Source organism: Struthio camelus, chromosome 16 (genome assembly GCF_040807025.1).
Source record: "Struthio camelus isolate bStrCam1 chromosome 16, bStrCam1.hap1, whole genome shotgun sequence".
Lineage (NCBI taxonomy): Eukaryota > Metazoa > Chordata > Aves > Struthioniformes > Struthionidae > Struthio > Struthio camelus.
This window is the reverse complement of record NC_090957.1, coordinates 14,500,176-14,523,225: the sequence shown is the minus strand read 5'-3', so window position 1 is coordinate 14,523,225 and position 23,050 is coordinate 14,500,176. Positions and strand designations below refer to the sequence as shown.

Here is a 23,050-nt window from a genome sequence, read left to right as displayed (position 1 = left end):
GCCGCCGGCTCCCCGGTGCTGATTCACCGGGCGGTGCGCCCCGCTGGGGGAGGCGGGGGCCCCGAGCCTGCCCCCGCCCGGCCCGGGCCTTGCGTGGCGGCTGCCATCACACGGGCTCCGCAGGCGCTGGCCGCCTTCTCGCCGCGCCGCCGCCCCGCGGGCGAGGAGATGGCAGCAGCCGGGCTGCCCGGGCCCCAGCAGCCCCACTCGCTGGCGGGGGCGGCGGAAGGGGGTAGCCCCACGGCTGCGCCCAGAGCGTGCGTCCCCTCGCCTCAGCCGCGGCGTCCCTCCGCCTGCAGCGACTGCAGAGGGCGCCGGGCCCCTCGCGCAGGGAGCGGGCCCTTGCCAAGGGTCGGGCCTGGCTGCCCGCGTAACCTTCAGTGGGTCACTTAGCAGCTTTGGGGCTTCCCTGATGCTCGGGGTGTTACCGTGAGACACCTTGTCTTTGGGGCTCTAAGTTACTCTCTGTTTCCATGAAGAATTTTGACAGAGCCTCAGCCTGAGTTCAGAGATTGTTTGTTTCTAGCCCATTTGGCTCTAGAGCCAAAAACATAAAACCAGACCTCTCAGGAGTCTAAAATCTTAAGGCAAGCCAAAGAGGCTTGGACTTTAATGTCATGACCTTCAAGCCAACTTCAGTATTTTTGCTGCCTGACTCATGATTTCTGAGTCTGAGGAGTGTGCAATGCTGTCCAGTGCCATCTTTGAAAAGGAGCCGAGAGTCTCCATTAGCATCTGCAAATATCTGCTTGGAAGAGCACCACGTTATCAAACCGTGAAGAACTATTCCAGTTTGGAGGCTAGCCCCAGAAGGCGATGCCATGTGCATTAGTACATGTTGTCATGACAGTGCTGAGTCACCCTGTTGTGATACAGTCAGGGACAAACAACTAACACTCAGCTTTTATCTGGCCACAGGGCAGGGGTCTTTCCAAACAGACTGCAGAGGAGAGCAACCTTACTTAGGAATGACGCTGTAAAATTTATGAGCGGCCAGCTCACAAGTGTGTTACGCTAACTCATCAATAACTAATGAAATAAAAATGCATGTTCACTTGCCACCTAGAAGAGCTTCTACTGCACATTAGGAATTCCATTAGAAACCATAGAGATGCTTTTTTCCTAAAAAGCCTATACATAAAGCAATATTTAGAGGATGCTCCAGCATCGTGGAAAAGGAAACGAGTCTAATGAAAGGTGATGTGCTGCTCAAAATGGAAGTGCTTTATCCCTAATCAGATGGAGGCCAGACCGTGCTAATGTACCTCTTCTCCATTGGTGAGTGCCGTCCTGCCTCGAACATGGTGGGTGTGCTCCCAGGGCATGCTCTGCCCATCCCTCGGCCTTTCTGGTACGCCTGCTGGCGTGTGGATGGTTTGGGAGATGTATCTGCAATTTAGGTTGAAGCAGGAACGGTGGTCCGGCCTGCTGACTCTTGCTGTCAGGCTTGCTGAGCCCCTTGTTCTGTGAATTGCTTTTGAACCTTCGTAGGAACCCTTCCTGACACCGGGTGTATATATGGTGCTGGCTTTCACAGGGGCAGTATCACGGCCCCAGCCTATTGTGGCTATTTAAAATCTGTGGAGAAGGTGTCAACCAAATGGGTGGAGACAAATTGAGTTTGGAAATGATGAGAATACTTTATGAGAGCAGGCAACACAATTTTTGAATAAGATCTCCCTCTTTATTGTGCTTTTAGCACTCTTACATTGCTTTACAGGTAACAAATAACGGTAATGAATGGACTGGTTTTCCTTAAACAAAATACTTATTTGTTTATAGCCTTTGAGACTAGAAGCTATCAGGCCTTCTCATAAATAGTTCCTGAAAACTAGAAATATGTCCAGATCATATCTATTCCCTGTGTAAAATAAAACACTGTCTAACATGTTCCTTCTTTTCCACCCTCCTTCCTTCGTGCACGTTCTTGCTCGACTGCCCAATTCATGTTGTAAGACTTGGGCGAGCTCACATAGGTTTCTAACAAAGTGAATATTAAACCTTCAGCTTCACCCTATGGCTTTTTCCCATACGCTGTGTAAGGCATGAGCACGTTTGAAAGGTCCAGTTCTAGACATTTGTAACAAGGCCTGCCACGTGAGCCATCTTGCCAGGGCTGCGGAGATATGTTGTGGTATGCCTTTTCCCCTCTCACACACCTTCACAGAGGTATTTTCTCTCGCTGACCTCCTCAGCACGTAGCTCAGTATTTTCGCAAGCCGTTTCCTTTTGCCCATATGGGTAGTCTGACACCTGGCCTCCCCAGTGGATGGCACACAGCTCTTCCCAGTCTCAGCTTGGCCAATTTGGGACTGATCATGACCTTTTAAAGAGAAAGTGCAAGTTGTCCTGTTGCGACAGCCTGGTTGGGCCCAAGCGCACATCAGGACTCCTGAGTCAATTGCCGTAAATATGCCTCTAAAAGCACTGAAGTGTTCCTGCGCCTCGGACTCGGCTCCTTCCTGGCCACCCCGGGTATCTGGCCTCACACCCCGCTGCACATGTGATTCTCAGATGTGAAAACACCCATTGTCCCGTGCTTTTGTTTACCATGACAGCTACCCTAAGGATAGTGCCCTGTAGACAACAGCAGTTTATTCCTCTTTTACGATAATGGTGCATTCATTCTTCTGACAAGGTTCGCAATCTCTGGAGAGCTCAGTAACAGTTTGTGTGTTGTTTTTACTATGCTCCTGATGATGCCAGCTTGGGGGATAAAATTTGAGCCAAAAAGTGCAGAACGCAAGAGAACATTAAAATACTTTGTGGGTCCCGGAATTAACGCTAGTGTTTCAGCTATGACTACTCTTTCTTATCAAGTCTGGAGCTACTTAGAAATGCCATAAGGCATCTGATCCCCTTTGCGCATAGTGCTGTACAAAGCTTATAAGAGAAAACCTTTGCCCAAAGACCCACGCTCTAACCTAAGAAAAAATGGCAACTCAAGCAGATGGATTTCCAGATAAAAGAGAAAGCTGGCAGCGAGAGAGCCCCTGATGAGGACACGTGTCCTCTACCTTGCGAGCAAACAGGACTGTCTGTGCGTGGGGGCCGGGTGGGGTTGGGCGCTGTTCCTGGAGGCCGAGGCTTTAAGGCTCTTTTGAATGATGCTTCCGTCTTTGGGGTGAATATGTCGTTCCTCTAACGTGCGAAAAATAATTCTTGGGTACAACTACTGGATTCTCACAGATAATATTTAACACAAGTCTAGACCTGAAGAAGAGCTTGTATGCCTGGAAGCTTGTGTATTTTTTCCAAATATATCAACTGGCCTAATAAAAAATAATGCCTCTCCATACAAACCTTATGACACTTATCTGGTAATTTACGTAAATATGGCAGATTCTCAGCTAGTCCAAATTATTGCAGCTCGGCCTATTTATGGTGTCTGTGTATTTGCCCCAGACTGAACAAATACTGATTTATACCTGTCGAAGCACCACAGCAATAAATAAATAGCACAACGCAGACAATTTCCTTCCCCATCACAGGTCAGAATGTAATATTCATAATGCTGTAAATTCTTCAGAATAGCGCTCTTGCTGTAATTTTTATTTGCACTGTATCCAGCCCCCTTTTTGGGCTCTGATACGTTAATCAGTCCTCATCACACCACTTTATTATTCTATTTTACAAACTGGGAAAGCGGTTTGGTGGAGGTTGCGTGGTGAACGGCTCCTGGTGAGCAGGGCACGCACCTGCGGGGCGCAGGTTTTCACTGCCGCGAAATCTGGACGCTCATCAATAAACGTCCTTCTGCCAGGTCTGCCTGTTGCATGTCCACACCTCGGCAAGAGCCCGGAGGGCTGCTCGTTTGGGGAGTCACAAAGACCCGAAGGATGTGGGTCTGTTTGGCAGATGTCCCTGAAAAACCTAATAACCCTTATTCCACCCACAGTATTAAAATAACCCTGGAGTGCTCAGATGTGCCACTCTGTTAATTCCTGTGGCCGAGAAGACGAGGCCTTCCCTTCGCGTTTTCTTGCCTTCCCTGTCAGCTGTTGTAAATGTTGGAAGATGGTAAATTCTCTTTGACTCGGAGGCTCGTTTCCTTTGCCTGCTTCCTACTCTGAAAATTTGTCCAGAAATCCTCGCTCCTCGCTTGCTGCGGGAAGGCGAGCGTGACGTTCGCGCCCCCCCTTTCCTCCGCGCTGGCTCGCTCGGCGCGACGGGGCTGCACGTCACCGCCGCCGCGCGCCCGGCCCCGCGCTGCGAGCTGCGCCGTCGTGTTCGGGCTGCCGAGGGATCGCCTCTCCCAAACCCAGCGGAAAACAGGCGGCGAAGAAGCAAACTGAAGAGCTGTTCTCTTCCTGCTGGCTAAGGGAACTGGCTCCCGCTTTGGAAATGCTTCGCGCGCACCGTACGGCTCGCAGTGGTGCAGCCCGGCTTGCTGGGGCAGCGCGACGCAGGGCCGGGCCCCCGCCGGGGCCGCGGGCACGCACCCCCGGGGCCGTCCCCGCTCAGCCGGAAGCCTCCCAGCAGCGCAGCACCGTAGCGAGGGTTTCTTACCCGCTGTCCCAGCACGCCTGCTCCCGTACGCGGGTTTCCTTGCAGGGCCTCACCGAAGAGGGCTGGGGGGGGGGTGCTGCGGTGGGGCTCGCCGTCCGTCTCCTTGCGGGAAGGCGCAGCTCCCGTCCCAGCGTGAGCAGTTGTCTCTCGGTGAGCTCATTTCTCAGACCTGCGGAGAGGGGTTTGGAGGCACCTCGGTGCTTTCGAAAGGGACCTTCTCCATTCCCGCGAGCCCGGCTGCCCCAAGGGGCGATGGACTGCTCCAGCGTCCCCGCAGCGTGCGGAGCGGGTGCCGGCGGGGTCCTCTGCCGCGTCTGGGCTCGCCGGCTGGCACAGGACCCCGCCGGCTGGCAGTGGGGGCTGGAGCAGTAACCAGGCATGGAGGGAAGGGCAGACAAAAAGCAGCATCCCCCCGCAGTCGGCGGCGCTTGCGAAGCCTCCTCGTGGAGCAGCTCCGGGGGTGGTTCCCGGCTCTGCTCCTTGCCTGCTTCTCCCCGACGCAGGGAAGCCCTGGCCGCTCGGCTCGCCGCGTTACGCCGGACGGCGCTCCTCCACGGGCTCATCGCCTTCCCCCGTTTCCCCGCTGCCCGGCCGTCCTGCGCCTGCACGGCCCCGGCGTCCCCGCCTCGCCGCAGGGACAGGGCGAGCGACGAACTCCGGCTGCCAAGCGACGCCACGAAAGCCCCCTTCCCCTGTCCCCCACCTTTTCGCCCCCGTGCCGTGTCCCCTCTCCAACCCCCCCCTACCCCTATCCCACAGGATTCTCCGCGTCCGCCGTCCGTCCCGCCCGGGCACCCAGCGCTCCCACCTCCTCGCCCCCGCTCGGCTGGGGAGCCCTGCGCCGAGCCCCCCGCCGCTACCCGCCTGCCCGAGGACGTACAGCACCCTCCGCGCTGCGGCGTTGCAGCACCTCCCTGGGGAACGCTTCCTTTTCACGTCCGACCTCCCGGGACACGACACGGCCGTGGGCTCGCGGCCCCCTCCGACGCAGCCCAGCACAGGCCACGGGGCGTTTCCCCCATCTGCAGCCTTGGCCCGACGGGCGAAAGCGCCTCTGCGAGCCCGGGCGGCTGCGGGGGACAGTCTCGGCAGCGGGCTCGTGCACGCCGGAGGGTGCCGGCCGCTGCAGGGGCTGACGGGTGCATGGAAAGGCCCCGGCGTGCACCGAAGTTGGGGGGGTGGGGGGGGTCTCAGCAGCCCCCAGGAGGGACCCCGGCCTGGCGCCGAGAGAGAGTCCGGGGCGGTTTCCCAAGCGAAACCTGGCAAAGCCCGGCAGGGGGTGTTGGCTGGGGAGCAAAGCGGGGCTCCCCGGCACTCGCCTCCGGGGGCCAAAGCCAGCTCTAACCGGGGCCCTGGCTCCCCCCTCCCCGCTGGGCCGGGGCCGGGGCCGGGGCCGGGGCCCTGCCGGCTGACCGGTGGCGGGGGGCGACGGCGGGGGAGCTGGGGCCAGCAGCCCGCGGTGCCTCACCCCTCTCCTCCTCCCCGCTGCCAGCACGAGCAGGACGGGGCACGGCCAGCTCCGACAGCACCTCTCCTCCGGGAAAAATCCCCCCCGGGACCCTTTCTCGGCGCCTCGGGGAAGACGCTGGGGCGCAGGTGGGCGGCGGGGCGACGGCGGCCCCGGGGACCCGGCCGCGCCGGGCGGCGAGGGAGGCCCGGCCCGCCGCCTCCCCGCCCGGCGTTAATAATTAAGCAGGCGAGTCCGGGCTGGCGTGTCAGCTCTTATTTAAGGAGCCGATATAAATACCGCCCAGACAGCCCTTATGGAGCGCCTAAAAAAAACCCCCGGCCCCCTCCCCGCCACCCCGGCCCTCCAAAAGCGGGTGCCGAGCCCCGCGGGGCCGGGGAGGGAGGGCAAGGGGCCGCCCCGGGCAGCGGGGTCAGTGTGGGGGGGGGGCGGCGCGGGATGCCCCTCGATGCTGGGGCATCGTCTCGGAGCACCCCCGCGGGGCAGACGGCACGGTGCCTCAGTTTCCCTCCGCCAAGGGACCTGCCCCGGCCCTCTGGCCCCCCCGGTGCCCGGCAGCAGGAGCCAGCGGGGCCGGAAGTGGAGGGGGGGGGAGGCTCCGCTGTCCGCCCTGGCCGCGGGGGTCCCTTTGCAGCGAGGATGGGGACAACCTAGCCCCCCCCGCCGTCCCCCAGCCGGAGCATCGCCGGCTGGGCTGTCGCACCCGCGCCCGGCGGCGGCGGAGCCGCTTGCGGCAGGCTGGCCGCACGCGCGGCTCCGCAGCGTGAGTCAGCACAGCCGGGGCCGCCGCCGCCAGGCCGCGGCCCGCCGCCCGCCCCGCGCCCCGGCGGCCCCCGCTCGGCCAGGCCGGGCTGCCGGCCGCAACCCAGCTCCTACCGCTTTAGCAGCCGCTTTCCAGCCTTTGGGCAAAAATGGGTTTCTTTTTTTAATCTCCCATCCCCCCCCCTCCCCTCAAGGCAGTGGGGGGGGGGGGGAGGGGACTTGAAAGAGGCTCCAGGGTCACGTGGGGAAAATCTCGGGATTTTTCAAGCGCTCGGGCGATGTTCGAGCCCCCGTTTTTTTTTTTGGGGGGGGGGGTGGTTGCCGGCTGCCTCGCGGCGCTGCCCCGGGGAGGCCGCAGTGAACGCCGGCGCCGTCCCGCCACCGTCGCCAGCACCCTCCGTCCTCCCGCCCCGCCGCCGAGCCGCTGGCAGGGCCCGAGCCGCCGGCCCCCTCCCCGGGGCCAGGCCCGAGGTGGAGGGAGGCGCTTGGCCATGACCCCGATGGCGCCGGTCCCCCGCCCCAGGCAGCCGTGCTGGGGTCCCTAAGGAAGGGCGCAGAAGGGGACAGGGCCACCGGGGGACAAGGACAAGGGCGGCCAGGCTGCGGCGCGACCCGATGCGGCGCAGCAGCGCCGGGCGTTGCCTTCGCGCCTCCCTCCCAAGGAAGGGCGGCTACAGCGCCGGCCGCGACCCGGGTTTCGCCGGCGCTCGGCAGCCCGCGTGGGAAGGCTCCTGCCGGGGGAGCAAAGGGAAAAAAGGGGGAGAGAGAGGAGGGAGGAAGGAGGTGACAGATGGGCAGATTTGCAAACGTGGCCGTCTCCCCCCTCGCAGGGAGTCCTTGGGCCCGCAGGCGCAAGGGTGGGCGCGAGCGGGCGCCAGGGCCGCGCAGCCTCCCGCTCGCCCCGGGGAGCAGCCGGCCCCGTGGCCCCCCCTGTCCCCCCCCCCCAGCGCCGCTCTCCCTTTGCCAGCGCACTAATTGCACCAGTGACTTTGCAGTTCCCAAAATAGCTGCTGGCTCCGGCGGGCTGACGTCACCGCGAGACGCGGCAGCCGGCCGGGCAGCAGCGGGGAAGGAGGACGCGGCGCGGGCGGCCGGGGAGCCGGGGCGGGCGGTGGAGGGGGGGGGTGACACCTGCCCCCTGCCCCCCGACCCGGCCTGCTTGGGGCAACCTGGGGCCGGGGCGGGGGGGGGGGGGCGTCCCCTGAGGCCACGGCACCCCCGCAGCAGTGGGGGCCGGGCAGAGCGGGGTGACTCCGCTCGCCCCCCTGCTCCCCGACAGCTCGCCCGCGACTTGGACGCCAGTTCTGTGCGGCACCGCCTGCCCCCCCCTCCCAAAAATGGGGGCTTGGGGAAACCGAGGCACGCGGGCCAGCTCGCCGGCGGAGCAGAAGGCCAGGCCTACGCGACGAGCCGGGCCGGCGGGCGCAGCCCAAGGTCACCCAGGCGGTGCTGGGGCGCCGGCAGCCGGGCAGCGGGGATGCTCTCCGGGCCGGAGCTGCCGGCGGCAGTGACTCACGGCCGGCGCCGGTGCCCAGCTCCTCCGGTTACAGGCGCGCGCAGGATTGCCTTAAAGGGACACGCCGGCCGGCGGGGCTGGCACGGCCCGCAAGGCCGCCCCGGCCACCGGCTCGCCCCGGGTTTTAACGGCGAGCGACTCCCGGCTGCGCGAGCCCCTGCCGGGCCGTCGGCGAGGGCCGGGCCCGCGGGGAGGAGCGGGACCCGGGTCTCGCCCCGCGGGTCGCCCCCTGCTCCTGCCAACCGGCCCTCTTCCGCCGGCCGGAGCCGGAGGGCTCCGGCGGGTCCCTCGCCTCCCCGTGCCCCACTTCGCGGGCAGACGAGCTCCCGAGCCGCTCGCTGACGTCCTGCCGAAGGAAGGACCGAGATATTGTTCTGGAACGCGGTGAAATAATTAGAAACTCCTCCGTTTCCCCTTGCTCGTTCGTGCTCCTCCAGCCTGGATTAATGGGTCTCCTCTCCCCAGCACAGACTCATTCCTTATTCCTAATAGGCCATAAATCCAAGCCCTAAAATAACCCCGGCTCTTGCCCGGGCCTTGTGAAATATTCATTCTCTCTCTCTCCCCGGCCTCCCCCTGCCCTCTGCCTCCCCCCGGCTCCATCTCCTCTCCGGCCCCGGAGAAGGCAACTAGTCGATGGCATCGATCGGCGCCGAATCGCAGCCGCTCCGGGCGGCAGGGAGGGAGAAGGGAGGCCGGGAGGCAGGAACAGCTGATGTCGGCAAGAAGGAAGGAGCCGGCGGGTGCTGTGGGCATCTCTGCCGCCCGCACCCCCCCGCACGGTTTTACCGGGGGCCGGTCCCCTGCCTGGCATCAGCCGGGGGACGCGACTGCCGGCTCCTACGGCTCCAGCACCCGCCTTAGCCACGGCAAGGGGGGGGGGGGGTTGAGGAAACGCGCAGCATCCCCGCCGGCCGCGAAAGCCAGCGCTGCCTGCAGGAGAAAAGGCTGGGAGACGTGGGAGGAGGCCGCCGCCGCCGCCGCGTCTCGGCCGGCCGCAGACCCTTTGCTCGCCGGATTGCAGCCCGCCGCCGGGGCACGCGTGGCCACAAACCCGCCCCGAACCCCCCCCCCCCCACCGAGGGGGCGAACGCAGCCGCGCTTTCCCACGCCTCCGCTCCCAGCGGCCCCGGTCCCCAGGGCAGGTCCTGGCCTCGCCAGCCCCCGGCAGGGGGGCGCTCACAGCGCCCTCCCGACCGCTGCCCAGCTGGTGCCGCCTGCGGAGGGCCCCAGGTGCTTCTGGAGAGCTCAGCGCTGTCTCCCTCCTGCTCCCAGCAGGACCCAGGCGTCACCCAGCTGTCCTGGAAGCAGGAGGCGACGGTGACAGCGGGGGAGAGAGATGGGAGGAGAGAGCAGGGAGCAGGCTGGTCAGCCAAGCAGGCAGGAGCCTGGGAAAAGGGGGGAAAATCCCATCTGTTTATTCACCCACGCACCCCCCCTGCAGTGTGGCATCAAGGAAAACGAGGTTAGAGCAAGGCCTACATCTAATTGTGTTGCGGGGGACTGCCTGCAAAAATGCTTCTGTGCCTCAGTTTCCCCACGGGTGGAAGTCTGGGCTGAGAGCAAGGTGCCTGGACGCCTGCTGCGGCGAGCGGTGGGCAGCCAGCAGCCGTCAGCCTGCTGATCCTCCCAAGGGGGATCTGGAGCATCCTCGGAGCGACACCGTCCCCCGTTTGGACATTTCCCTGATGCTAGCAGAGGTCCAGCGGCTGACATGTGTCACATCGCAGCACGTCACTGCTCAAACCACCACCACAGGACACAGCCGGAGCCCTTCCGAGCAGGCTGGGGATCTGCCGGCGGAAAAGCCTTCCCGAATCAGGCTGCGGGCAGCTCTGACAGCCCTCTTCCCCTTGCGCAGCCCTTTGCAGCTGCCCTGCAGCAGCAGCCTGTCCCTGCAGCAGGCTGCGGGCACGCGGCACGCGCCAGCAGGGTCTGCAGCCCCAGAAGCTCCCAGGATGCCTGTTCTTCCCATCTGCTCCTCCGCCGTTAGCAAGCAGCACCAAATTTACGGCCGTCAGCACTGCAGAGCCGCTACGGCTGCACAACAGCGATACACCCGCTTCAGCAGCTCCCCTGCAGCCTCCAGGGCTGCCAGAGCGAGCCGGGAACGAAACAGGAGCCAGAGCCAAACCCGCTCCCCCGAGCTCGGAGGAGACCAGGCCTGGAACCGGGGTCCGAGCTCTGCTCCCGGCCGGGAGACGGGGACGCGCGAGGGCTTTGCGCCGACAGCACCCAGCCATAACTGAGCCCCCCTCTCTCGGCTTGGGGCTCCACCCGTTCCTCATCTGTTTGCCTTTGCGGCGCCTTCGAGGCGTTTATAGAGAAACAAGCGCGCCAGTTCTCAGCACACTTTAAACGGGCTTTTATTTATTCACAAAACAACCCCCAAAACGTGTAAGAAAAGTGGAAAACCTAGAATATGCACAAGCTATTATTAACAAAAGAATTGTACAAACGCCGGCGCAAGCGTGGACGAGCGAGCAGCCGGGACCCGCTCCGTGTCCTTCCCCTCCCTCACACCCATTAAACAACAAATAAAAAGACCGTTTCAGCGCTTTCCCAGAAGTCGCAAACTCTGCTTCATCGCAGACGTCGAGGCTCGTGCTGCAAAGGGGGCAGGCCAGGTCCTTCCACGCCATCTGAGAACGGAAACGGGGCTTTACTGCCAAAGCCACCAGCCTGGGGAGGCGCAAGGAGCACGCAGGCACCAACCCCGCCGCGCGGCACGTCAAGGAAGACCCCCCCGCGGGTTAACAAAGCCCCCCCAGCAGGGCCAGCCGCTGCCCGGCCCCCCAAGACCTGCGCCGAGGCTGCCGCGGTGCCCCGGGACGCCCCTCTGCCTCCCTTCTGCCGCGCACTGGTTCCCTCTTTCCTCTGGTTTTTCTTTGCTAATTAGCCCCCGCCTGCCTCACGCACCGCTCGTCACTGATCGCTAACGAGCTCCGGGAGAGGAGCAGCCCAGTACCGCAGCTGGGGCGAAAGGGAGCAGGCACCGGACGGCCCCCGGGGCAGTGGAAGGGGGGCAGCCCCCCGCACGGAGCCGGGGCGGGAAGGGGCCCCCTCCCGGCTCGGCCGCGTCCTGGGACGTCTGGCAGCGCGGGCACAGGCGCGAGGCCTGATCCCACGTCCGCCGGAGCCCGCGGCCATGGGGAAAGCACCTCAAATCCTCCCCCCCCATCTCCCCCTACGGCTTCAGGCAGAAGCCCCCGGGGAACAGAAATCGGGCAACGATGGGGACGGGACTGCAACGTGACATCCAAACCCGGCGTTTCTGCTGCGAGGAAGTTTGGGACTACTTGTTATTACTCCTCCAGGCAAAGTGGGAGGAAAAACCTCCTATTTTGATTCCTGGGGGTTTTGCAAAGCAAACTGAAAAACGCCAGCAACTCACTTCAGAGCAGCTGGAATAGTCTGGTTTTTATTTCAGCCCCGTTTTACATTTCCCAAGTATAATCTCCAGTCAATTTCACAGCAGAAAATCCATCTTTCTCTCCTCTTCTTTTAAATGAAATGGGTGAAACCGACCACATTTCACACCAAAAACTGTTTCGGTTTTCCAAAGGCGGTTTAGCGGGCAAGTTCCAGCCAATATTTTACGGGCAGTTCTGGAGAAGACCTGGCCTTCACCCAGCCCTTCCCATCTGCCAAGCTCCAAACGTCCACAGTGTCACTAGCGGGGAAACCGAGGCAGAGAGCCGAGATGCCCCAGGCCTCCCAGTGGCCCAAGAGCCTGGGCCTGGTTCTGCTACGGTGGGTGGCTCCCACCGGAGCTGGTGACGCCTGCTTCCCACCACTGCCTGCCAGTGCAGATTCTCTGGCGTCTCATAAAGCGTTGAGCCCATTAGGTTTTCCCTCAGTAAAGCCTCTCCCTCCCCCAGCTGCCTATTTTAAAGACATTAACGGGAACCTCTACCCTTCTGTGCAATTTGGGGGAAGTCAGCCGACAGATTCATGAAATAGAGAGACACACTTCCACGCGCAGCCAGCGCGATTGCCTGAGCCTCATTTCCCCGGGAAACTGGGCCAGAAACACACCTCAAGTCTCGTTTGAACGCGCTTGGCATTGGCTCCTGTCCATCTGATTTACATTCTCACTTTTCTCCAGCTAGATTAAAAAGCCCTTTTGAGTCCGCTGACTTCTCACCAGCAGGTGCTCCTGCACTGTGTCACCTCTCCATCTTCCTCCAGAGATGCTGCAGCACCTGGGGCTCAGACCCTCTCCGCTAGGTCCAACCACCAGCTCCCAAGGCAACTCCTCGCTTTGCTTCCGGGTGCCCTTCCACACTCTCCATCCCCTCCGCCGCCCGGCTCCCACCTTGCCCGTCCCAGGACTCGCCCTCCCAGGCCTGCCACTGTCCAACTTGAGCAGCGGGGGAGAAAACCCAGGCACCCGGGGGGCTCACAGAGGAGAGGACAAGAGGAGCTCCGGGATGGGTGCTGCCCTTCAGGCGGCCAGGGGAGCCTGGCTGCGGAGCGGCGCCCCGCGTGCCGGGCAGTGCCCCACTGTACCTGCGCGAGGGTCCCTGCGGGCAGGCCGGGGCGGTCATAGGAGGCTGCAGAGAGCGCCGGCGTCTTCCGAGTGGTCGCAGTTGTGGACGTCCCAGCGGATGTGGGAGCAGCGCAGCAGCGAGGCCTCGTTGCCTTTGCACTTGAGGTTGTCGAGGAAGATGTAGCCAGCGCCCTGGCCATAGCGCGCCTCCCCCCAGGCCGCCACGGCGTGCCCGCAGCCCAGCTGCCGACACACCACCTTGGCGTCCCTCAAGTCCCAGGCATCATCGCACACCGTCCCCCACTGGGACAGGTAGAACATCTCCACGCGCCCCTCACACCGGTGGCTGCCGTTCACCAGGCGCAGGAACCCTGCAGGGGCGAAACGGTGCCGGGCGGTGAGACAGCCCTGGGGCAACCTCGGCCAGGGTCCTCCAGGACCCCAATGCCAGATCCACCTCTGCTCTCCAGTACTTCCTGCAGCTGCAGGATCTCAGCCTTGCTGCCCTAGGACAGGGGGAGAGCAGAGCTGCTGCTCCTTCAGTCCTTCCTTATTAATACTAACAGCCAACTGGACTGATTTCCCATAGCCAGTGGAGAAAGGAGCTCTATCCAAGCAGGCCACAGCAGGAGCAAGAAGAGACCAGACCTCTCTTGCTTCTTCTAGGCAGCACCTCCAAAGCAGGGCAGATGTTTGCTGCTCCTCACAGCTCTGGCACCTCCTCCTCACAGACAGGGAAGCAGAGTGCACGGGGGATGCCCACAAGTCATGTCAAAGCTAGGACTGACCTCAAAAGCATTATGGTGATGAAAGACAACATGGCACAGCAGTTGGAGCTGGGAAATGGACGTTCAGATTCAAGAACCAGACAATTTCTGTTGCTGGCTCAGCATCCTTGGTAAATCGTGCCGTCCCCCCACCACCGAGCTATCTGCCTGGTCTGCCTCCCGGGAACACCGCGAGAACTGGGAGAGTGTAACTGCAAGTAGTTGTATAGTGCTTTGAGACCCACAGCTTAACAGCTCGGAGAGCCAGGAGCACAGTTTTTCTCCCCCACGCAACTGGGCTGCTTCAGATCAGTGTTTCAGTCACTGTCAGAGCTGCTGGCCTCTACCCAAACCACTTCCGTTTCCACCCTCTACCGGTGCATGACCTCTCCCAAGGGCAGTCTGGCCCTCCTGCTCACGCAAGATACCTACCGTCCTTGGGACGGGTTGGGGCCAATGTGGTGGTTGTAAAAGTAGCTTCTTCGAAATGATCTCCTGAGTCATCAGCACCTGACAAAGAAGGGAAGGGGTGAGAAAAACAATTAAGGAGACATCTGTGCTCTCCAGGGTCAGGTCAGAGCCCCAGCACATGCAAAGTGGGGCCAGCAGAGGACAGGCACAGGGCAGCTGGAGGCGAGTGATGTGGGAAGTGGCAGTCACTGTGTTTAGAGCCTCAGCAGGGGAGCACCCTGTTAAAGCAGAGGCAGAGGTGGCACCCGTGCTTCAGCCATCAGCTCCACAACATCTAAGCAGTGCTGTCCTCTGCTTGTAAGGAAGAACCCCTGACCAGTCTTTGGAGGCCCTCTCCTTGAGGTTCACGTTCAAGCGCCCACATCACACCATACTATTTCAGAGGAATCAGTGAGCAGAAGTCTGCTTCCCTTGGTCAGCCTGCGTGGGGCTGAAATCCTTTCTGGACCTATTATCTCGTGGCGTTTCAAAGCTACTGAGACGGACTTCAATGGAGACCCCCACGGAGGACCCTGACATGGCCCGAGGCCCCAGGCAATGTGATCCAACGCCACCTCTCCAAGGAAGCTGGCAGCCCCGGTTGCCTCGCTGGAGGCCGTACCGCTCCTCAAGGGCAACGTTTCAAGAGCAAACCGCCTCCGTGGCGGCAAGCTCCCTGGGGAACGCGGTTCCTCCGGGGGGGGCTCTGGCCGCCCGCCCGCCCGCCCAACCCTCACCTCGGCAGATCACCCCGGCGTCCTCGTGGTGGCCGCAGTTGTGCTGTCCCCAGCCCAGGTGGAAGCAGTCGGCCAGGCGGCCCTCGGTGCCGGCGCAGCCCACGTTGTCCAGCAGCACGGGCCCGCTGCCGTAGCCGAAGTAGCCGAGGCCGGTGGCGGAGAGGGCCGCGCCGCAGCCCAGCTGCCGGCACACCACCTGGGCGTCGGGGAAGTCCCAGTCGTCGTCGCAGACGGTGCCCCAGGCGCCGCGGTGCCGCACCTCCACCCGCCCGCGGCAGCTCCCGTTCCCGTTCGCCAGCCGCACGCCGCCACCTGCGGGTGGGTCCCGGCACGGCACAGCAACGCCGCCAGCGGCGCCCGCCGTCACCCGCGTGACCCCCGGGAGACCCCCCCCGGGGAGCGGGAGATCCCCCGGGGATGGGGCAGTGACCCCCCACCCCGGGGCGTGGGGTAAGCCCTAGGGGAGCGGGAGATCCCCCGGGGATGGGGCAGTGACCCCCCACCCCCGGGGCATGGGGTAACCCCTGGGGGAGGGGGAGATCCCCCGGGGATGGGGCAGTGACCCCCCCGGCAGCGTGGGGTAACCTGTGGGGGAGCGGGAGATCCCCCGGGGATGGGGCAGTGACCCCCCACCCCTGGGGCGTGGGGTAAGCTCTGGGGGAGCGGGAGATCCCCCGGGGATGGGGCAGTGACCCCCCACCCCGGGGCGTGGGGTAAGCCCTGGGGAGGGGGAGATCCCCCGGGGATGGGGCAGTGACCCCCCCACCCCCGGGGCGTGGGGTAACCCCTGGGGGAGGGGGAGATCCCCCGGGGATGGGGCAGTGACCCCCCCCCCCGGCAGCGTGGGGTAACCCGTGGGGGAGCGGGAGATCCCCCGGGGATGGGGCAGTGACCCCCCACCCCCGGGGCATGGGGTAACCCCTGGGGGAGGGGGAGATCCCCCGGGGATGGGGCAGTGACCACCCACCCCCGGCAGCGTGGGGTAACCCCTGGGGGAGGGGGAGATCCCCCGGGGATGGGGCAGTGACCCCCCCCCCCCGGCAGCGTGGGGTAACCTGTGGGGGAGCGGGAGATCCCCCGGGGATGGGGCAGTGACCCCCCCCCCCGGCAGCGTGGGGTAACCTGTGGGGGAGCGGGAGATCCCCCGGGGATGGGGCAGTGACCCCCCCCCCGGCAGCGTGGGGTAACCTGTGGGGGAGGGGGAGATCCCCCGGGGATGGGGCAGTGACCCCCCACCCCGGCAGCGTGGGGTAACCCCTGGGGGAGTGGGGTGAGCCATGGGGGCATGGGATGAGCCCTGTGTTTACAGGGTGGGCCTTGGGGACACAGGAGATCCCCTATAGAAGAAGCATGGGGTATCCCCTGGAAGCACCTTTTGGGGAGTGGGGTGACCCCTGAGAGTGTGGGGTAAGCCATGGGGGTGTGCGAGATCCCCTGGAGACATGGGGTGAACACTAGGAGCATGGGGTAACGCCCAGAGCATGCGGGTCACCCCTGGGAGCATGGGAGATCCTCTGGGTGCTGGGGAATGACCCCCTGGAGGCACGGGGTGAGCTCTGGGGGTGTGGGGCATGTTCCCACTGCAGCCTGGGGCTCTGCAGCTGGCCCTACAGCTGCCCTCGTCTGGGGGCACGCTGAGGACGGAGGAAAGGATGTGCTCCAGCACCCACCCACCCGTTGGGAACAGCACCGAGTGGCCTGCTGGGACTTGTCACCTCTGCTGCCCCTAAATGATGCAGGATGCAGGGATGAGGTGGGCAGGAGGTCCTGAGCAGCACTGGGCTGCAAGGGGTCTAGTAAAGAGAGCCCTCGAGGCTCGGGGCAGAGTCCAGATGGGGCTGCGTGGCCTGGGAGGGAGTCCGTGCCAGGCCCCGCGCAGGACTGGTGGCAGCCGCACACTTACTTTCCTCCTCTATGGTGAGGAGAGCGGTTGTGATCACCTCGGTCGCCTGGGAGGGCTGGTCTCGGCCGTCTGTGGCTGCTGAGCCGAGCACAGGGACACACGCGTGCGTTGGGGCGCAGCACCCACAGCTACCGCACCCCCTGCGCCCGCCCGACGTGGGCGCTTCGCCCTCAACAGCGCCGGGGGTATCTAAGTGCTGTGGTGGCCCCCCCGGCGAAAACTCCTGCGGGGAGGAGGTGGCCCCCTTTTGCCAAGCATTTCCCTGGGACCTCACTGGCGGAAGTGTCAGCCAGGAGCACCCCCAAAGCCTCGTGTCGGGGCCCCAGGAGCGGCCACGCCGCAGAAATCAGAGGACGTCCAGGATCTGGCTCAGAGCCCCCTTGCAGGAAGCCACGTTTGTGTGGGCAATGAAGTGCCCCGGCCCGGCTCTCCTGACTACGACCCAAGAGCGAGCCTGGTGGCTGCAGGCCTCCTGCTCGGCCTGGGGTGGTGCCAGCCTACCTGTGGCCGTGGCAGTGAGCGTCTCTTCATACTCCAGGGCCACCGAGGTGGTGAAGGATGTGACGGTGGACATGTCCAGCCCTGCAGTGACACAGAGGGGCAGAGGTTACATGTACTGGGAGAAGCTGAAGAGCAGTGAACTCTACCTCTGACTCCGGGACACAGACCAGGGTAACGAGGCAGCAGGTTAGACCTTGTTCATCCAGGCATCTCTGCAGGCACCAGTGAGGTTTTGCATTGGTGCTGAGCTGGTTGAAGGGCTGGAGATGGTGTTTCTCAGGCTCAAACCACACTCATGCCAGGGTTCCCACCTGCGGGGCCAGGAGACCTTCGCTTTTTCGAAGACTTAACGTGCGAAAGATTTATCACCCCGACCCAGGCAGGGTCAACAACAGCACAGCGGCGCAGCGGCGGAGGCCAAGGAGCCAGGCGGCGGGCTCTCCAGTTAGCAAAAAACCTCATGCCTGGTTATTCCTGTGTCACGCTGAGCAAGGGTGGTGGCAAGGGGCTGGAGGGTGGGCGGCTGCCCCATCAGCTGTGCCCAGGCGAGCTGCCAGGCCAGCGTTTCCCACTCCCTCCGCACCCAACACAAAGGATGTTTGAGGAAGAAAGGAACAGCCTGAGAAAATTGCCCATTTCTCCCCGCATCAGCCCCTTTGTTAGTTAATAGTGGGAAAGCGAAAGTGACGGCACTTACTGCTCCACTCATTAGCCATGATAATGAGGGAATTCAAGGGGATTATTAACATTATAAATGGTAATCAGTGGATAATGACAGAAATACATAATTTAGCGAGGGGAAGAGAAAGGCAGGCCGGGCCTGGCTGAGCGCCCATCCGCTGACAGCCAATCGCTCACTTCCGGACCGAGGCAGCTTGTTTTCCACCAAACAGAGCAGGGAAATCGCAGGCAGGCAGAGTCATTTCCCTTGCAAATTGCTGCTCAGACATGTCCCAGCCTCTCCTGCTCTCAGTGCTGTGTTTTATCCTTCTCCTGCGCGCCAGCATGACAGCAGATAAGGAAAAAGGATGCTTCAGCGGCCAAGAGCCTAGTCAAGGACCTGTGTTCAGTTCCCCGCGTGACCTTGGGCACATGGGAGTCTCTCCGTGGCTCGGGTTCCCCTCGGAGGCTGAGAGGTCCCCACTTTTCTCCCCCAGTAGGGTAGTCCTAACGGCAACGCTCTGCTCCGTTACCTGTGCAAATGACTCCAGCATCCTCGTGGTGGCCGCAGTTGTGGATCCCCCAGCCAAGGCTGTAGCAGGCGGAGAGGAAGGGCTCGCTGCCGTCACAGTTGACGTTGTCTAGGAGGATGTGCCCCGTGCCGTAGCCGAAATAGGCATTGCTCTTGTAATCCAGGGCTTGGCCGCAGCCCACCTGCTTGCACACCACGCTGGCGTCACTCAGGCCCCAGTCGTCATCGCACACAGTGCCCCAGTTCCCGCGGTAGAAGATCTCCACCCGGCCCTGGCAGGTGTCGGTCCCACTCACCAGGCGGATGCTGCCATCACCTAGAGGACGACAGCACACGGTGAGAAGTTTCTTGCTTTCACCCTGGGGGCAGAAGATGCCACGGCGCAATGATCCAAAGGATCTGCCTGTGCCGGTGATGGCAAAGAAACTGGCCCGGAGCCTGGAGGCTGGCTGGAAGAGGCTCTGTTTTCAGGCAGCGTTACTGATAGGAGCCTTGATAACCCTCTGTAATAGGATTTGACCATGGCAGGCACAAAGTGGAGTCCCCAGAGGTTTTCCCCTCTCAGCCAGAGGGCTTGGGCTGGTTGATGGTGGTTTAGAGGGGAAGCAGATATTGGGCTGGTGGATGGGAGAGGGACGGACACTGCTTTCTGCTAGCCTCTCCCAGAAGGACCTCAGGCAGGCAGGGCCCCGCGCAAAGGGGAGCGACGGCGGAGCAGCTTACTTTCTCCATGCTGCACCGAGGCTGTGACAGTCCTGCTCGTCGGTCCTTCGCTGGCTTGCGTGGGTGAGAGCTCTGAAAAGGGAACCAAAGAGATGGCCTCGATTTCTGCCTGCAGAAATCCTTTCGGAGGGGAGCTGGGAGCAATGCCCCTGCTGTCAGCGCAGGCACCCACACCTTTCTGCTCCGCTGCTCCTCCCGCAGCGGCGCAAGCGGCACTGGGCACGCGCTGGCAAGCACGCTGTCCTGCACGCGTGCCCCGCCAGCCTGCCGAAAGCAGAAGGGCTTGCACTGAAAAAAATCACCCTAGGAGGTGAAGAAAGAGGGGTTTGCAGTTGCATGGTAAAGAAAAGGCACTTGGGGCCAGGGGCTCCACTGCAGGCTGCTGAGAAGTTGTGCCTCCACGTGCCCACAGTCACTGGCACTACATAATATCGAAAGGGCAGGCAGGAGTCAAGGCTCTCACCTGTCAAGGCCCTGGATCCAAAGTCATGGCATTAAGATAGAAAAGAGCAGTGATCTTTTAATTTTCCTGATGGTTTTATGTGTATTTCTTCTGATAACAATGTTATTTCAAGCAACTGTAATTCCCATCCTGCATCAACCCCCCTTTTACCGGCTGCGCTGGTAAAACTTTCTGTGGGCTGGGGTGGCAAACTGGGTAGGAGAATGAAGCCAAATTATACAAGAACTGGCCACACGCACGCAAAATGGCTAGGGGAAACCTCGCTGGAAACCCTGTCTGAACCCCTTTGCTCACAGAAATGCTGACAGCGTGTGAACAGCTGCCTGACTTCATGCTTTCCTCTGCAACCACAACAGCTAGAAAACTGGCTCTTTAAAAGCAAAGCTGATGTAATGGCACTGATCCAGGAGCCAGGACATCACAAAACCCCACAAAATATCACAAAACTCAAGCAAACGTGGTGAGAACTTGCAATGCTGAGCAACAGCTGGCTGGCCGTGTCTTTGTTCTGGCTCAGTGACTCTCGCAGTGGTTTTCAACAAATCACATAGCCTTTCTGCCGCACTCAGCCTACTGTAATTTGGGAACAAAGATATTCCCCTTCCTGCCCATGGAGAGCTTTTCTGGGAGTCCAAGATGGCTCAACGCCTCGCCACAGTGAAGGCAAAACTGAATTTTGCTGCCCCATGAGGGCCAAAGCCAGAGAGCTTCTCCCACAGGACCGTAGCCGAGTGCTGAGGTTGCCTGTGCCTTGCTGGCTGTCGGCTCAGTTTGGGAATATTGCGGAAGGGCTGGGTCCAACAGAGCAATACGCGCCGGGCTCTGCGAGGGGGCTGCGGCACTGTTAGCTGGATGCACCGTCCCAGCTCAGCCACATTCGGGTCTGCGCCTTTCGGGTACCGCCGTCCGGCGGGTGTCCCTGCTTCCACGCTGCGCAGGGCGAGAGACCGTCTCCTCCCAAAGATTGGCTTTGCCCAATGCCTGGATTAAAGTCCTACATCTCCCCTGAGAGCCCCCTCAAACCCTACCCTGTTAATGACTGCACACTTCACAGCCTAGGTCTCCCTTTGCCAAAAAACACCTGAAAACTCAAGCTGCTCCTCTCCCCCCAGACCCACCTCCCCCAGCTCCCTTCTTCAGTCCTTTCATGTATCCTCTGCAGCTGCATCTTCAGTCAGGGTTTCTCCCTGGCCAGCCCAACCCCTAACCTCCTTTCTCCAGTCACTGCTAGATCAGTCCATCAGTTACTCCAGCAGCCCCCCCTCTCCAACCCTCCCCCTTCTGCAGGAAATACAGAGTCATTGAGCATCTGCAGCTGTGGCCAAGCTCTGGGTCTGCACATCCTCACATTTGCCAGTGTTTGATGCACAGCAGACGATTGTTATGCGCTGTATATCTGAGGAACAAACTGAATTGCCGTGGTAAAACGCAAATGTGTATGGTATGTAGGGGTTGACATGGAGCTGTTCCACTTTCACATGTCAAGTTCAAAGACTTTCCACTTCTTTTCTCACCTTTAGGAACATTTCCTACCAAAAAGCTCAGCAATTCAAATAAAGGCAGTCAAGAGGTGAAAAAAGCACTTGGCCAGTGGCTGACTCAGAGCCAGCAGCGTAGGTGGGTATGCGCTCTTTCCCCGTGGATCGCTCTGGAGAGGCTGAGAAGTCCCTGACCTGGGAGTGACAAGGAATACAAAACAGGCTGGTCGCCCTAGGGAGCAGCCAAGTGCTGAACTGGGAGGTGACCTGGATTGAAAAAAGGGGTAGGGAGAAGACAGAGAGGACGTTTGGCTGGTCCAGCTTCAGAGGAAAAGGCTCGGAGACATGACTGCTGGGCTCCCCCAGAGGGTTCATAGACACCCAGGCTTGTAACACTTTTAGCACCCCCCATCCCCACCAAGCCTTGTTACCGTTGCATATGACAGCCACATCCTCGTAGTGGTAACAGTTGTGGATGCCCCAGCCATGGCTCCAGCACTCGCTCAGAGCTGCCTCCCGGCCCTTGCAATCCACATTGTCCAGGAAGATGGGTCCGCTCCCTTGGCCAAAGGTCATGGCAGCTGGAAGGGTGATGGCATGGCCACAGCCCAGCTGGCGACACACCACATTGGCATCCACGATGTCCCAGTCATCATCGCACACTGTCCCCCAGGAACCATTGTAGAGAATCTCCACTCGCCCCTGGCACCGGCTCGGCCCGTTGGCGAGCCGTATCTCTGAAAGGACGATCACAGAGAGATTGCTCAGCAGGCAACGAGCTAGCCCCGTGGCTAGGAGAGGGCAAACACAGAAGACCATTCAGCAGATGTCACAGGGAGGGTTTGAACACTTTCTGCACCAAAGCATAGGTTTCTGTTAATTAAACTAAACAAGTGACTCCATTAGCTATAGCACAAGTCAGCTGTTAACTTGCTGCTGCCCACTTGATGGCGAGTACTGGTTTCTGTTGGAAACAGCAGATGTGAATACTTGATACATCTTTGCATAAGTATTTGCACCAGACAAAGTATCACCCCACCATCTTGACTACTAAAGGCCTGGGAAACTACCCAACAGGAGAAGAGGAAAGTTATCATGTGACATCATGTGATGACATGTGACTTTGGTGACAAGTGACATGATGCAATTAGCAAATTGTTATTAGTCTCAACAAATGTGTCCAGAGTTGTTCCCAAGTGGGAATTGGTGGCATGGAAATGATTTCTCAAACTGTTGGCAGTAGGGAACATGCATGTAAGCGACCCTGGCTTGCAGCGTCAAGGGAATTATTCACTTGGGCATGATGAATGACACAATGACAGGCAGTTAGCAGGAGGTGGCACATTTTTCCTCTCATGGTAATAAGCAGACTAGGGATAATAAAGAATCTCCATTTCTTTTCTTTGAAGAAGTTTAGCTTTTTGTTGCCATTTCTTGTTCAAAACCAACATGCTTTCTTTTTGAAATTCCCTACCCCTCATTTTTAGCAAAAATGCGTTTTTTCAACTACAAAACTTTCCAGAGAAAAGCAGCTCTAAGAGGAGACTCTCACCTGGGAATGGCAACAGAGCAGGCTCAGAGATGTTGCCTGAAACGGAGAAAGAAAAGGATTAGCTCTCGCCAGTGTCCTTGCAGCAGGCAGAGGAAGGAGGTAACTCGAAGAATGACGGCAGCAGTGATTCAGGAGGGCGTTGCTGAGGGCCAGCAAGCCCCTAAAGAGCAACCGTGTGCGCTCTCCAGAAGTCAGCAGCTCTAATCCCAGGAGCACTTCCACTCTCCTAAGTAGCCTGCTTTCTTTCCGTTCAAGCTAAAGAGCTCTCTAAGGGCAGGATTTGTCTCGCAGGCTCTTTGTAATGATCAGCTGTTGCAGAGTAAGGGATGACCTTTCATGGGGAGCCCCTTCTTAGCATACTGGCTGCATTTCACAAATCACACGGAAGTCCGGGTGACTATCCAGACTTCAGGGCTAAGTTTTGTTGTCCTGGATTGGCCAGCATTATGTTAGCAGAACATCCCTTGTGTCTGGGCCCCCTAACGCTAAAGACTGGGGGAGGAGGATGCTCGTGGGAACTACTGGGTGTACAACCAA

General features: G+C 60.8%; 1 protein-coding gene across 4 annotated transcripts in view; it reads right to left on the bottom strand.

The window, feature by feature from the left end:
- Positions 1 to 10,468: 10,468 nt before the first annotated feature.
- Positions 10,469 to 23,050, bottom strand: part of SSC4D (scavenger receptor cysteine rich family member with 4 domains) — a 36,279-nt gene continuing 23,697 nt past the window's right edge. For 3 of the 4 annotated variants that reach the window (XM_068909516.1, XM_068909518.1, XM_068909519.1), the window contains exons 3-12: positions 22,514 to 22,549; positions 21,393 to 21,698; positions 19,021 to 19,092; positions 18,299 to 18,613; positions 17,106 to 17,186; positions 16,605 to 16,682; positions 14,702 to 15,013; positions 13,947 to 14,024; positions 12,768 to 13,118; positions 10,469 to 10,897 (exon numbers count right to left, since the gene is read on the bottom strand). In XM_068909516.1, the coding sequence (XP_068765617.1) occupies positions 12,802 to 13,118; positions 13,947 to 14,024; positions 14,702 to 15,013; positions 16,605 to 16,682; positions 17,106 to 17,186; positions 18,299 to 18,613; positions 19,021 to 19,092; positions 21,393 to 21,698; positions 22,514 to 22,549 (1,595 nt within the window). In that variant the 3' untranslated portion in view covers positions 10,469 to 10,897; positions 12,768 to 12,801. The remainder of the gene's footprint in view (positions 10,898 to 12,767; positions 13,119 to 13,946; positions 14,025 to 14,701; positions 15,014 to 16,604; positions 16,683 to 17,105; positions 17,187 to 18,298; positions 18,614 to 19,020; positions 19,093 to 21,392; positions 21,699 to 22,513; positions 22,550 to 23,050) is intronic. The other variant, XM_068909517.1, reaches the window with a different exon arrangement.